The sequence below is a fragment of the Fukomys damarensis genome, unplaced genomic scaffold (genome assembly GCF_012274545.1).
Source record: "Fukomys damarensis isolate Sample0158 unplaced genomic scaffold, DMR_v1.0_HiC HiC_scaffold_16, whole genome shotgun sequence".
Classification (NCBI taxonomy): domain Eukaryota; kingdom Metazoa; phylum Chordata; class Mammalia; order Rodentia; family Bathyergidae; genus Fukomys; species Fukomys damarensis.
In genome coordinates this window covers 19,334,420-19,348,040 of record NW_022900928.1, presented here as the reverse complement: position 1 = coordinate 19,348,040, position 13,621 = coordinate 19,334,420, and the positions used below count along the sequence as shown (strand labels likewise).

Below are 13,621 nucleotides of genomic sequence, written 5' to 3'. Positions count from 1 at the left end.
CAAAAAAAAAAAAAAACTTTTTCACCGAAGTAATTGCAGAAAATTTTCCAAGCACAGAAAAATAATTGGATCATACAGCAAACACTTGACTTACAAACTCAATTCATTCCCAAGGCCTGGTTGTAACTCAAGTTGGTTAACTGAAGGCTTAGGACCTTCTACATAGCCTTCAAAGTCTCTCTCATACATAAAGGCAGATTTCAGATGATCCTTAGAGAAACATGGCCCAGGATTTTCCAATTAACTCCACACAAGAAAGGATACTGTAATAATCTTTTCAGAACTCTTTAGGGTTAAATCTGTAACTGAGACCACATGCAAGCACAAGTGCCTGGCATTTGGGTCATAACTCAGGATTTTGTTCATAGGTTAAAACAAAAATACTAGTCATAACCCAAGCTGTTCTTATATCAGGCCAGTCATAACTTGAGGGTCCACTGTACTGCTAAGTGAGGCATATAGAACTCAATTAGCCACAATAAAAATCCAAAAAAATACCTACCCTAAGGCATACAATAGTCAAGATTCCAGAAATTCAAACTCAAGAACAGAATATTAAAAGCTGTTAGAGAAAAACAAATCATTATAGGGCCAGCAATTGAGCTCAGTAGTACCCTGACTGAGTCATAAGCGCAAGGTCCAGAGTTCCATCTCCAATTTAGAAAAAAGAAAAAGAAAAGAAAAAGAAACAAATCACTATAAAGGAAAGCCTGTCAGAATTACAGCAGACTTCTCATCATGAACCCTTAAATCAAGGAGAGCTTGGAGAGAAGTACTTTAAACCTAAAACCAAACAACCTCCAGCCCACACTGATGAACCATCTTCAAAATTGATGGAGTAGGGTGTGGTGGCACATGCCTGTAATCCCAGCACTCCAGAGGCTGAAGGATTGCAAAGAGTTCAAGACCAGCCTGGGCTACAGAGTGAGTTCCACGTCAGTCAGTCGTCTCAAAAAAAACCAAAACCAAAAAGAAAGAAAGAAAGAAAAAAAAAAAGATGGAGAAATAAGATACTTGCATGACAAAGAACATCTGAAGAAATTCATGATCATCAAACCAGCACTTCAAAATACCCTGAAGGACATTCTAGAAAAAAAATAACAAAGACTACAACTCCATGAACCCCAACAGAATGAATCAGCAGGCAAGGTAAGTAATTAAACAGAGGGGAAAGAAAAGGAACCAATAGGAAAATAACACAAGGATAAGTCAATAAATATCAGTTTTAATCATCAATGTAAATGGTCTCAATTCATCAATCAAAAGAAACAGACTGGCACAATGGATTAAGAAACAAGACACAACAATACAAGAAACACATTTAACTCAAAAAGAAATTTACAGACTCAAAGTCAAAGGATGGAAAGCAATGCTCTATGCAACAGGAACACAGAAAAAAAAGCAGGGGTAGCTATTCTATTTGCAGACAAAGTAGATTTCAAGGTAAGACTGATCAAGAGGGACAAAGAAGGTCACTACATCCTCCTTAAGGGAACAATCCAAGAGGAAGAGATAACAATCATAAACATACATGCACTAAATACCAGTACACCCAACTACATAAAACAAATATTAACAGACATGAAGAACCAAATATGTACTAATACAATTGCAATAGGGGACCTCAATACCTCACTGTCACAAATAGAGCAACTAGACAAAAATCCAACAAAGAAATACCACAACCAAACCAAACTTTTGAACAAATAGACTTAGATATCTACAGTGTTCCACTCCACAAGATCAGAATACACATTCTTCTCGGCTGCACATGGGACATTCTCCAAAATAGACCACATACTAACTCACAGAACATGCTTAAGCCAATGCAAAGGAATTGAAATTATCCCATGCATATTATTAGACCACAGCATAATGAGACTGGAAACCAATGGCAAAAGAAACCACAAAAACTTTGTAAGCCCATGTAAACTAAATCACACCCTTCTCAACAACCAACAGGTCACAGATGAAATTAAAGAAGAAATCAGACAGTTTCTACGATTAAATGATAACGCCAAAACAACATACTGGAACTTATGGGATGCAATGAAAGCAGTCTAAGAGGGAAATTTATAGCTGTGAATATGCATATGAGGAAAACAGAACGAGCTCAAATGAACAACCTAATGTTCAACCTCAAGTGTCTAGAAAAAGAAGAGTAAGTCAAGCCCAAAACTCATATGAGGAGTTTGAAATCTGGTACCCAAAAACCAAAACCAAAACCAAAACCAAAACTTATTTGAGGGGGGAAATTATAAAGATCAGAGTAGGGATTAATGCAATGGAGACTAAGAAAACAATACAAAGAATCAATGAATGGAAGAGTTGGTTCTTTGGAAAGTTGAATAAAACTGACAATCCCTTAGCCAACCTTGTCCAAAAAAAAAAGAAGGAAGGAAAAGATTCAAAGCCATGCAATTAGGAATGAAAAGGGTAAAAATCACAATGTATCTTGCAGAAATCCAGAAGATCATTGATACCTACTTGGAGAACCTGTATTCTAATAACATGGAAGACACAGAAGAAATGGACAAATTCCTAGATATGTATGAATTACCAAAGCTGAGTCAAGAAGATATAAAGATTCTAAATAACCCAGTATCGCTCAGTGAAATCAATGATGTAATTAAAAAACTACCAACAAAGAAAAGCCCAGGCCTTGACAGATTCACTGCCAAATTCTACGAGATTTAGAGATGATTTAACACCATACTCCTCAAACTCTTTAATGAAGTTGAAAGAAAAGCAATACTCGCAAACTCTTTCCTGGAAGGAAGTATTACCCTGATACCAAAACTAGAGAAGGATCCAACCAAAAAAAGAGGATGACATGCCAATCTCCCTAATGAACATGGATGCAAAAATCCTCAATAAGATACCGGCAAACAGAATGCTGCAAATCATCAGGAAGATTATGCACCAGGATCAAGTAGGATTCATCCCAGGGACGCAGGGATGGTTCAACAATCGCAAATCAATATATGTAATATATCATACTAACAGAGCCAAAGACAAAAACCACACGATCATCTCAATATGTGCAGAAAAGGCATCTGACAAAGTCGAACACCCATTCATGATTTAAAAACCCTACAGAAAATTGGAGTAGGTGGTCTTTATCTCAATCTGATAGAAGCCATCTATGACAAAATATCAGCCAACACCATACTGAAAGCTTTCACTCTAAAATCAGGTACAAGACAAGGATGTCCACTTTCACCCCTCTTTCTCAATATAGTTCTGGAAACATTAAACAGAGCAATCAGACAAGAGAAAGAAATAAAAGGAATAAGGATAGAAAAGAAAGCAGTTCAATTATTATTTGCAGATGACATGATACTCTACATAGAAGGCCCCCAAAGTTCCACCAAAAGACTCCTGGGTTTTATACAAATTTTCATTTCCACCAAAAGACTCCTGGGTTTTATAACCAAATTCAGTAGCATAGCTGGATACAAAGTCAACACTCAAAAATCAACTGCATTCCTGTACACAGATAATAAACTCACTCAGAGAGAAATCAGGGAAACCACACCTTTTACAATAGCATCAAAAAAAAAAAAAAAAAAGAAAGAAAAAAAGAAAAAGACAGAAAAGAAAAAGAAAGAAAAGGAAAAAAGAAATACTTAGGAATCAACCTAATGAAGGAAGTAACAGACCTTTACACTAAAAACTACAATACTCTGAAGAAGGAGATTGAAGAGGATATCAGAAAATGGAAAAATATCCCTTGTTGTTGGGTAGGAAGAAGCAATATAGTGAAAAATGGACATACTCCCAAAGTTGTTTTACAGATTTAATGCAATCCTGGTCAAAATAATGATAGCATACCTCAGAGAATTAGAAAAAACAATCCTAAAACTTATTTGGGATCAGAACAGACCTACAAAAGCAAAAACAAGCCTGGGCCACAAAGGCACTCACTTGAAATTATCCTACAAAGGTACTGTGATAAAAACAGAACACTACTGGAAAAACCAAACCAAACCAAAGCAGACACGAGGATCAATGGGACAGATTCAAAGATGCAGAAACAACTTCAAACAGATTCAGCCACCTTATCTTTGAGAAAGGGGCCAAAACACCTTCACTGGAAGAAACATAGCATCTTCAATAAATGGTGCTGGAAAAGCTAGCTTTCCGTATTTCAAAGACTGGAACTAGACCCATATCTCTCACCATGCACCAAAGTAAAATCCAAATGGATCAAAGATCTAAATATTAAAACAGAAACACTAAATCTTCTGGAAGAGACTAGGTAGAACTCTTTAAGACATAGGTGTAGGCAGAGACTTCATGAACAAAATCCCAACTGCACCAGAAATATATCACAAACAGTCAACAACTAGGATCTCATCTTATTAAAAAGCTTTTACACAGCAAAAGAAACCACCAACAGAGTGAAGAGACAACCCACAGGGAGGGAAAAAATTTTTTTCCAGGTATTCCTCCAGCAAAAGATTAATATCTAGAATACATAAAGAACTCAAGTCACCCCCACCCCTGTACCAGGGATCAAACTCGGGTCCTTGTGCTTGTGAGGCAGGCACCAGAACCACTTAGCTAAATCCCCGGCCCCCAAAGAACTCAAAAAATATCATACTTCCTAAATTTAAAGACCTAATCAAAATATGGGCATCTGAAATCAATAGACACTTCTCAGACAAAGAAGTAGAAATGGCAGATAAATATATGAAAAAATGTTCAACACCGCTGGTCATTCCAGAGGTGTAAAATGAAACAACAATGAGACTCCAGAAAGAATGGCTACACCAAGAAATCAACCAATTAACAAATGCCAGAGGGGCTGTGGGGAAAAGGAACGCTTCTCCTCTATTGGTGGACCACTGTGGTGTAACCACTATGGAAATCAATGTGGAGATTCCTCAAAAAACTAAAACTAGAGGTTCCATTTGACCCAGCTATCTCCCTTTTCCTGGCATCTTCCTGCAAGAATTAAAAGCATCATACCACAGTGATACATGCATGCTCACAGCGATGTGTAATGTCACAGTTTGTAATAGCTAAATCTTGAAAACAACCTCAATGCCCATCAACTGATGAATGGATAAAGAAGGCGTGTTTTTAGTTAATACAATGGAGTACTACTCAGCCATAAAGAAGGATAAACTTGAGACATTTCTTGGTAAATGGATGCACCTCGACACCATACTCTTATGTGAAATAAATCAGATACACATATTCAAATATCACATGTCTATGGTGTGAGAAACCAAAATGGTAAATGAGGATCAAAATGTATAGTTGATAATGTAAAAGAAGGAGAAAATGTTCAAATGGGAGGGAGAAAAGAAGGAAGCGGAAAGGAGAAAAGGGAATAGAGTATAAAAGTGGAAACAAAGCTTTTGTAAAAAAGGAAGAGAAGAGGGACTGCTGGGAGGGGAGGGAAATGAGAAGAAAAGAAGAGAGAAGTCATATCATCAGGGATTTAGCTCAGAGGTGCCACACCTGCCTCACAAGTGCAAGGTCCAGAGTTTGATCCTCATACCGTTAAAAAAAAAAGATATATGATATACAGGTGTAAATTCCATTTGATGAAAGTTATCATTATGTGTATCTAAAATAGGTCAAAAATTAATTAAAAACTGTTTTAAAATAAAAATAAATATGGGCTGGGGATTTAGCTCAGCGGTTCGGTGGCCTGCCTTGCAAGCGCAAGGACCCGAGTTCAATTCCCGGTACCAAAAAAATAAATAAAATAAATAAATAAATAAAAATAAATAATAATATAAAACCCTAAATGAAATAAGGGAGTGATTCTTGTGAGTATTTCAGCGAATATTCCAGATTGAGGAAATAACAAATACAAAGGCCCTGAGGCAGGACTATGCTTGGGGTATTTGAGGACTGGCATGAGCAGACAGAATATGCTGGCTGAAACGATGTCAGAGCTACAGCCAGGCTACAGATCATGGTGGGATTTGTGGGGCATGGTAAAGCCTTTGGATTGTATTCTCAAAGGTATTGGAAGTCACTGGAGGACAGAGCAGAAGGCAAGATGAAGATATGATTAGGCAAATTCCAAAAATAAACTGAGGTAAAGGAGGAGCAGGAAACACTGGCAAGACAGAAGTCACTGTAGTTTTTCAGAACGCTTTCTTTAAACTGTTAAGCAGAGCACATATATTAAACAGCTTAAGCAGAATGTGACTTAAGGGCTGAATTAGTAGTAGTTTCTGGAGAAATAGGTCATAAAAAAGAAAAGAATTTGGGAAGAGATTAAGAATAGCAGGATGAAGCCGGGTGTGGTGGCGCACCCCTGTAGTCCCAGCACTCGGGAAGCTGAGGCAGGAGGATCGCTGTGAGTTCCAGACCAGCCTGGGCTACACAGTGAGTTCCAGGTCAGTCTCAACTACATAGTGAGACCCTGTCTCAAAAACCAAAAGAGGAGCAGGATGAAGTGAATACTTTTAAAACAGAAGAGCTGTGTAAATCTCAAGATGGGGAATATAGCTAATTTGTGAAATATATACAGCATTTTATCCCCCAAAATTCTTGCATTTTCTGGTAAGCCAAAACGCTAACCCTAGAACAGTAGGAGGAGCATCTCATGTACCCACATTTCAGTACCTGTTTGTGACAATGCTGTTGCTTCCACTCTCCCAGTCACCTGGTGCTGATGCTCTCAGGAGCTTGTTTTTACTTGTGTCTAGTGGAACCAGCAGGTTGACCATGAGATTTGCAAAGTGAATGGCCTGACTGAAGACAATGCTTTCCTCGCGCTGCACCAGTTCTTGCTGAGTTGATTTGCTCAGAGTGGGCCAAAGGCGCAGCTGCTCGGCTGCTAGGTCCATGGCCGTCTTCTCTTGATACTGGTCATCAGGAAGTTTATCCTGAAAAAAAGGCAATGCAAGCCAAAGGAGAGCACCCATCACTTCAAATAAGCTTCGAAGTACACAAATGATTTCTAAAATATAGGTTTTCTCTTAGGAATATTCTTAGAAATACTATTTTTAGGGAAAATATGTCAGAAATCAAGAAAATTGATTATCTTGAAAATCACGAAAATATTAAGTACCTATATCACGAGAAATGAAAACACATAAAAAAAATCTAACAACTGCCATGAGACAAAAACCTACCCCCCCACTAGGTTTTCAGTAGAACCATGTGACAAAACCAGGGAAATAGTAACAAAACAAATATGGATACCTTTCTCTGTTGCTAACATTTCACTTTATCTATATGGCTCCATCCCCCATCCCTTCAAAGTTATTGGTTGTGATAAATTGTGACCTAAAGTTCATATAAATGCCCATATATGAATGTTTCAGTAGCATTTGCTAATACTTTTTCTTCTCTTCAGTTCTTTGACAAAAGAGATGGAATAAACAAGGTCACAAAAATATAACTGGATTCCTTTAGAAATGCTGGAGTCAAACATCATAAACAGGATTATGGAGATGATTATAGGATTTTAAAGAGGTTTTTGAATTAGTTGAAGAGATAAACGATAACAACAGCAACCCTAATTTGCATAGTACTTTACAACATGTGAAGAGCTGGAATATCTATGGTCCTACTTGTATCTAACCTAGGGCTAAGAGACAGACTTCTTTAGAATGGAGGACACAGAAGTCACAAGGTTGTTTTATGAATGCTTATGAGACATATGGGTATTAGCATTATAATTTCTTAAGAAACTATAAAAAATACCCCAACAGCATGATTACTTTTGCAGTATGACCTCAATCTAACAGTTTTTGCATCTGCTACAAGTTAACCCTTTAGTCAAGTGTATCTGGTGTATTAAAAAAAAAATCAGAATTTTAAGTTAAGCAAACAACTTATGCTTGTTGGTACAGTAACAATTTGGAATACTGGACAGATGTTGGTGTTATTTGTTATTAAAGTTCCTGTTCTTATCATATTCAATAATATGTTTAAAAGCCGGGTGTGGTGGCGCATGCCTGTAATCCCAGCACTCGGGAGGCTGAGGCAGGAGGACCGCTGTGAGTTCCAGAGCAGCCTGGGCTACATAGTGAGTTCCAGGTCAGTCTCAACTACATAGTGAGACCCTGTCTCAAAAAACCAAAAATAAAAAAATTAAAAAAATATGTTTAAAATAACACGAGGCATAGGGCCAGGAATTTAGCTCAGTGACAATATGTCTGCCTCGCAAGCACAAAGTACTGAGTTTAATCTCTGGTACCAAAAATACCTCCTAGCTCTTGTTATCTTTGCTGCTTTGTGTGTACCATGTTGTTTCTGCTCTGCCAAGCATGTTTGTTGTCCCTGCCCTGGAGTTGGCTGATTATGGACTGAAACAGCTATGAACTATAAGTCAAATAAACCCCTCCCTCTTTAACTTTGGGTGTCTGGTATTTTGTCTCAGCAATGAGACAATAGTAACTAACACAGAAATTTGGTACCAGAAAAGTGGGGTCATTGTTGAGACATTACCTGGTTATGTGGTTCAAAAGCCTTTGGAACTGGCTTGTGGGAAGGAGAAGAGTTAGGAAAGATCCAGAGATGTTGGCTACAGAAGCAGCTCTGAAACACCTTAGGTTGTTCTGCATGGGAGAGTCCGGTCAGAGCTCAGAAGACCAGAAAGCCAGTAGAGACCAGGCTCAGGACATTTCTGCTGCTGGGCTCCAGATGTTTGTTATGACTTGACAGAAAGCTTGTCTGAATTTTGCTTGTGTTCAGAGACTTTGCTGGAAGATTCGGAGCTACCAGCTGAAGAAGCAGGGCTGGAATGCCTTAGGTTGCTCTGTGTGAGAGATTCTGGTCAGAGATCAGAAGACCAGAAAGGTTATAAAGACCAGGCTGGGAAGGTTTCTGCTAGGAAGAAGGACTGACTGCACTGGCTGTTGGACTTCAGATGATGTGTGTTACGGTATGGCAGAAAGTTTGTCTGCATTTTGTTCATGTCCAGAGACTTTGCCTGAGACTGAGATTAAGGGTAGTGGACTAATCTTGCAAAAGAAATTTCAAGGAAGTCCAATATTGAGGTGGTAGCATGGCTACTGTTGTGAGCTTTTAGCCAGATCTATGCTGAGAATCAAGAGCAAAGAGCCCAGCAGAATGATTTAAAATGTTTTGAGGTTGGCAAGAAAGGAAGCTCCAGTAAAACTGTGGACTGCAAAGATAGGGCAGAGGAGAACTTGATTGCTGAGAAGGAATAGGAAAATAGAAAAGATGGCCTGAGGGCATAAAAATAAGCAGCAGGACTCTACCCTTTGCAGCTTCAGAGTTGTAAAGGTAAAAGATTTTGCTTTGAGAAGAAAGCGCCAGAGCACAATGTCTCAGAATGGTGGCGGCCTAGGGAAGTTGTTCCAAAATGGTAATTTAGGGAAGTTTTTCCTCAGGATTTAGTTCATATAGGCACTGGAACCCTACAGCCAAGAGAGAGGAAAGACTGGCTACTACTGCTCTAGCTGGCAGCAGACCTTGGCATCATCCATGCAGCAGTGGTTTTAGCTGCATGCAGAATGCAAGAGTTGTGGGGTCAAGGAGGCTTCCACCCAGATTTCAGAAGGTCTGCGAAGCTGTGAGTGTGATACTGAAGGGGCACTGAGACCCCAGAAGTTTGGAGAAGCCAGGAGTGTAGATTGCCTGAGGAAAACTTCAAAGAAGCAGAGCCAGCCCCAGAGAGAAGTCACGGAAACTACAACCACCAGAAGTGCCACAGGGGCAGAGCCACCCAAGCCCTTTGGAGTTCATAACTTGCCACAGATTGCCTCAGATGCTGGAAGTGGAATTGTGGAATGTAATGTTTGGCCTGATGGATTTTGGACTTACTTTGGTCCTATTCCTTTGTATCCTTCTGTTTGTACCTTTTGGAATGATAATGTCTATCTTGCACCACTGAATGTTGGAATTGTTTAACTTTCTTTCATTTGTACAGGGGCTTGCAGCTAAGTTTGACTTATATCTCAGAGGATACGGGACTTGGATCTTTTGGAATGATAATGTCTATCTTGCACCACTGAATGTTGGAATTGTTTAACTTTCTTTCATTTGTACAGGGGCTTGCAGCTAAGTTTGACTTATATCTCAGAGGATACTTGGGACTTGGACTTTTCAGCAATGCTAAAACTGACTTTGGCAACTCTTAGAGATGGACTAAATGCCTTTTGTGTAAAGGAATGTACATGAGTCTTTTTGGGGTCAGGGGTGGAATGTTATAGTTTGGACCTCAATGTTCCCCCAAAGCCTCATGTAGTCATAGACTTGAGCTAGAGTGTGTGAAGCTGGAATTGGTTCATGATGCAATGCTAGGCTCAAGGGCACTGGGATTAAAGGTGTGAGTGCTACTGACCTAAGTAGTTTGAGTAAGATAAAAGCGGAAGATACTGTTAACTATTTTTACCTTTTCTACCTTGTGTGTACCATGTTGTTTCTGCTCTTCCAAGCCTGTTTGTCATCCCTGCCCTGCAGCTGGCTGATTATGGACTGAAACCCCTATGAACTTTAAGCCAAATAAACGCCTTCCTCTTTAAAACAAAAACAACCCTCCCAACAAAACAAAAAATGAGGCATAGAAATATTTGAATGCTAATATGTAATTTGTTAGACACCTTGGATCATTTATCTTACATAAAACAATTTAAAATGAAAGATGAAAAGGATTTTCAGTGATGTATTCTTCTAGCACACAGAATTAAAAATTAAAGTGAAGCAACAAAAGAAAAAAAATATGAGAAAAGGAAGAAATGGAAATGAAGTCTTTGTAAAGGGGGAAGGAGGGGGGGTGAAGGGAGGGCAGGGACAAGGGGAAAAAATGAGAAGCAAGACCTGTCATGTAAAGGTACAAGATCCCAATAATGAATGTAACTGTACTATATACCTAAAATGTACCAATAAACTCAGTGAGGAAAAAATAAAAAAAATAAAGTGAAGCAACAACAATAATTAGTCTTTTAGGGCACTTTAAATTCAATTCACAAGGACAATAATTTTTAACAATTTTTATTTACTATTTGCCAGGTATGCTACAATGAGTTTTACATGTGAGACATTAAAATCTTACAGTAATCTTCTCTATTCATTATTTATCAATGAGGAAATAGAGCACAGAGAGGTAACATGACATGTCTAAGATCAGTTAATAAATAACATTTTAATATTTTAGGATATTTTAAACTAAGGGTAATTCTTTTGATTTTAAATATCTTTAAAAATATATACAATTAAAATATACAGAAACAGAAAGACCTATATCTACTGTCTGCATACTTTTGAGAAGATCTATCAAATTTTATTTTTATTTTGAAGTCACTTACTGTCTTTAACTCAGGGCCTTGCATAAGCCAGGCAAGTGCTCTAGTGCAGTGAGCCTGTATCATCTTCACCCCTAGAGTCAATTAACTTGAAATCTGACATTTCTTCAAGGAACTAAGTTGTGTTATACTTATGCCTAGTTATATTTTTAGGTCTGTTCTTTCTGTTATTTTCTATAATTGTTTCCCAGGAATTGTTATTTATTAAAATATAATAATTCTAGTACTAATGAACTATATTAAGAAGTTATGAAAAAATATACTGTCATAAAGCAACAGAAGAAAAATGCTTACCACCGGGTTCCCTAAACCAAACTCAAATACACTAGTACAAAGGACTAGATTTCCCTTTGTCCTGCGAATAGTTGCAAAAGCTTTCCTTATAATTAGAAGAATCCCAGCTCAGACAAGTACCTTTCTCCTTTTCTCTTACCTTTTGCTTCAGGTGTGGGACATGATTGTCTTCCTTTGTTGAAAGATAAAGGGAGCGGACTTGTTCCTGCACTGCATTGTAAAAAGTTGTCTCCCAAAACTGCTGATTTGTCCAAATGGGGTGGTCCTGTACACAGGTGTAAGCAAACTGGCTGACTCCAGGAGCAAGTTTCTGTGAGAACACAAATATCTATCACCACGGGACTGGCAGTTATGGCAGTTCAGAAGGTCAAAGGCACCACAGTTAAGGACAGAGGTGATTAAAGGATTTCTCTAAAGGCTTAGCAATGAGCATCTTACTCATTTTTAACTGGCAACCTTAGGCCTGCTGTTATTTAGTGTCTTAGTTGCTTTATCAAAATGGGCATTTTAACAACTTCTTATGAATCAGAAAGACTTTATGAACTAGAGAATATATGAAAAGTACCTAGCACTGTACTGCATACAGAGTAGGCATTGTACGTTACTATAATTACACATATAATAAAATTCATTTAAACCTAAACATAAAACTTCTAATAATTTATTTCATTTCATTTTAAAGTACACTTTAAAAAAATGGCACCAAGTGCAATGTCAGTGAAGCCACAGTTTGGGTTTATAAATAGAATAAAGGGCAAACCTTGAGTTTATGGCTCAGGGAATTATGCCTGACCTACTACTCAACCTAGCCCAGCGATGGTGAACATTTTAGAGCTTTCAATGATACAAACAGCCTGCTGTAGCACATGTGCCGCAGGTTTGCCACCACTGATAGCCTGTTACCTTTCCCCCAGGGCTACTTTCACATACATTCAGGAAGACTTTCCTGGGCTTAAACATGTTCTGGTAACCAAATCTGGGCATAAACCAAATCCTCCTTCTTACTTTCTGGTGGGTTTCAGAGTTAAGAGGTAATCTTTTTAATTTTTGTACCAGGGATCGAACTCAGGTCCTTGTGCTTGTGAGGCAGGCACCGGAACCACTGAGCTACATCCCCGGCCCCAAGAGTAATCTTAAAAGGTAATTAACAGAGGGAAGGAAAACTAATTGTAGGTACTTGGTAGGTACTTCATGTATATCTTTGTATATATAATTTAATACTAAAGTCTTATGAACATTATCATCTTAAAATTTAAGGAAGAGAAAATAGAAGTTTGTGGAGGTTTAAGAGATTGCCTAAGGCCATATAATAATTACACAAGTGGTGGAAATGGGTTTCAGATTCAAAGGTTCCTTGGTTCCAAAGCCTCTGCTATTTTGTCCTCCAAAGAGAATTGAAAGAAAATCAGAAAATAAATTACTCATTAGCACTGTTGTGTCCCCCATACCCTTAGGATTTTGTCTCTCAAAAGTTACTATTTATTTTGCCATGAAACCTCTGATTAGACTTTATATAACGCTGAATTTAAAATTTTTAGAGATAAACTATATTGCCAAATTTCAGTTGACTTGAGTCATTTTTCACAACCACCGCTTTTATCTCTAAAATTAAGATTGATTAAAAAAATTTCAATTCACTATTTCTCAGAAAATAGCAGGTAACATTTTCAATAGACCGTTTTTTCAGTCCATCTTATTCTTTGGATTTGAGTTTGTCTGTTTGTGTGTGTGTGTAGAACTAAAGTTACTGGTAAATTTTCTTTTGAAAAAATTTAGTAAGCTGAATTTTCTTGAAATATCAGACACTCAAATTATTACTAAGATTATACACATAACAATTATGCAACAGTCAGTTCATTTCTTATGGACATGTAACAGCTGTACAAGATACTCAATAGAAATTATATAGTCAATACATGCTAATTTCCAGAGCATACTAAGCCTTAAGCTAAAACAGGCACCAGGCATACCATGAAATGTATTACTTTCTAGGAGAAAGGTAGCTATGATTTTTGCCTATAAGAATCTCTATGTGGGCTGGAGATTTAGCTCAGTGATGCCGCCGCTTGCCTCGTAAG

At 37.9% G+C, this 13,621-nt stretch overlaps 1 protein-coding gene across 7 annotated transcripts in view; it reads right to left on the bottom strand.

Moving 5' to 3' along the window:
* Window positions 1-13,621, bottom strand: part of Sbf2 (SET binding factor 2) — a 350,526-nt gene that overhangs the window by 86,160 nt on the left and 250,745 nt on the right. For all 7 annotated transcript variants that reach the window (XR_778567.3, XR_004517428.1, XM_010615281.1 and 4 more), the window contains 2 exons: window positions 11,683-11,853; window positions 6,595-6,857 (listed from right to left, as the gene is read on the bottom strand). Coding sequence is in view for 5 of the 7 variants with exons in the window: in XM_010615281.1 (XP_010613583.1) it covers window positions 6,595-6,857; window positions 11,683-11,853 (434 nt within the window). In the remaining 2 variants the exon portion in view is untranslated. The remainder of the gene's footprint in view (window positions 1-6,594; window positions 6,858-11,682; window positions 11,854-13,621) is intronic.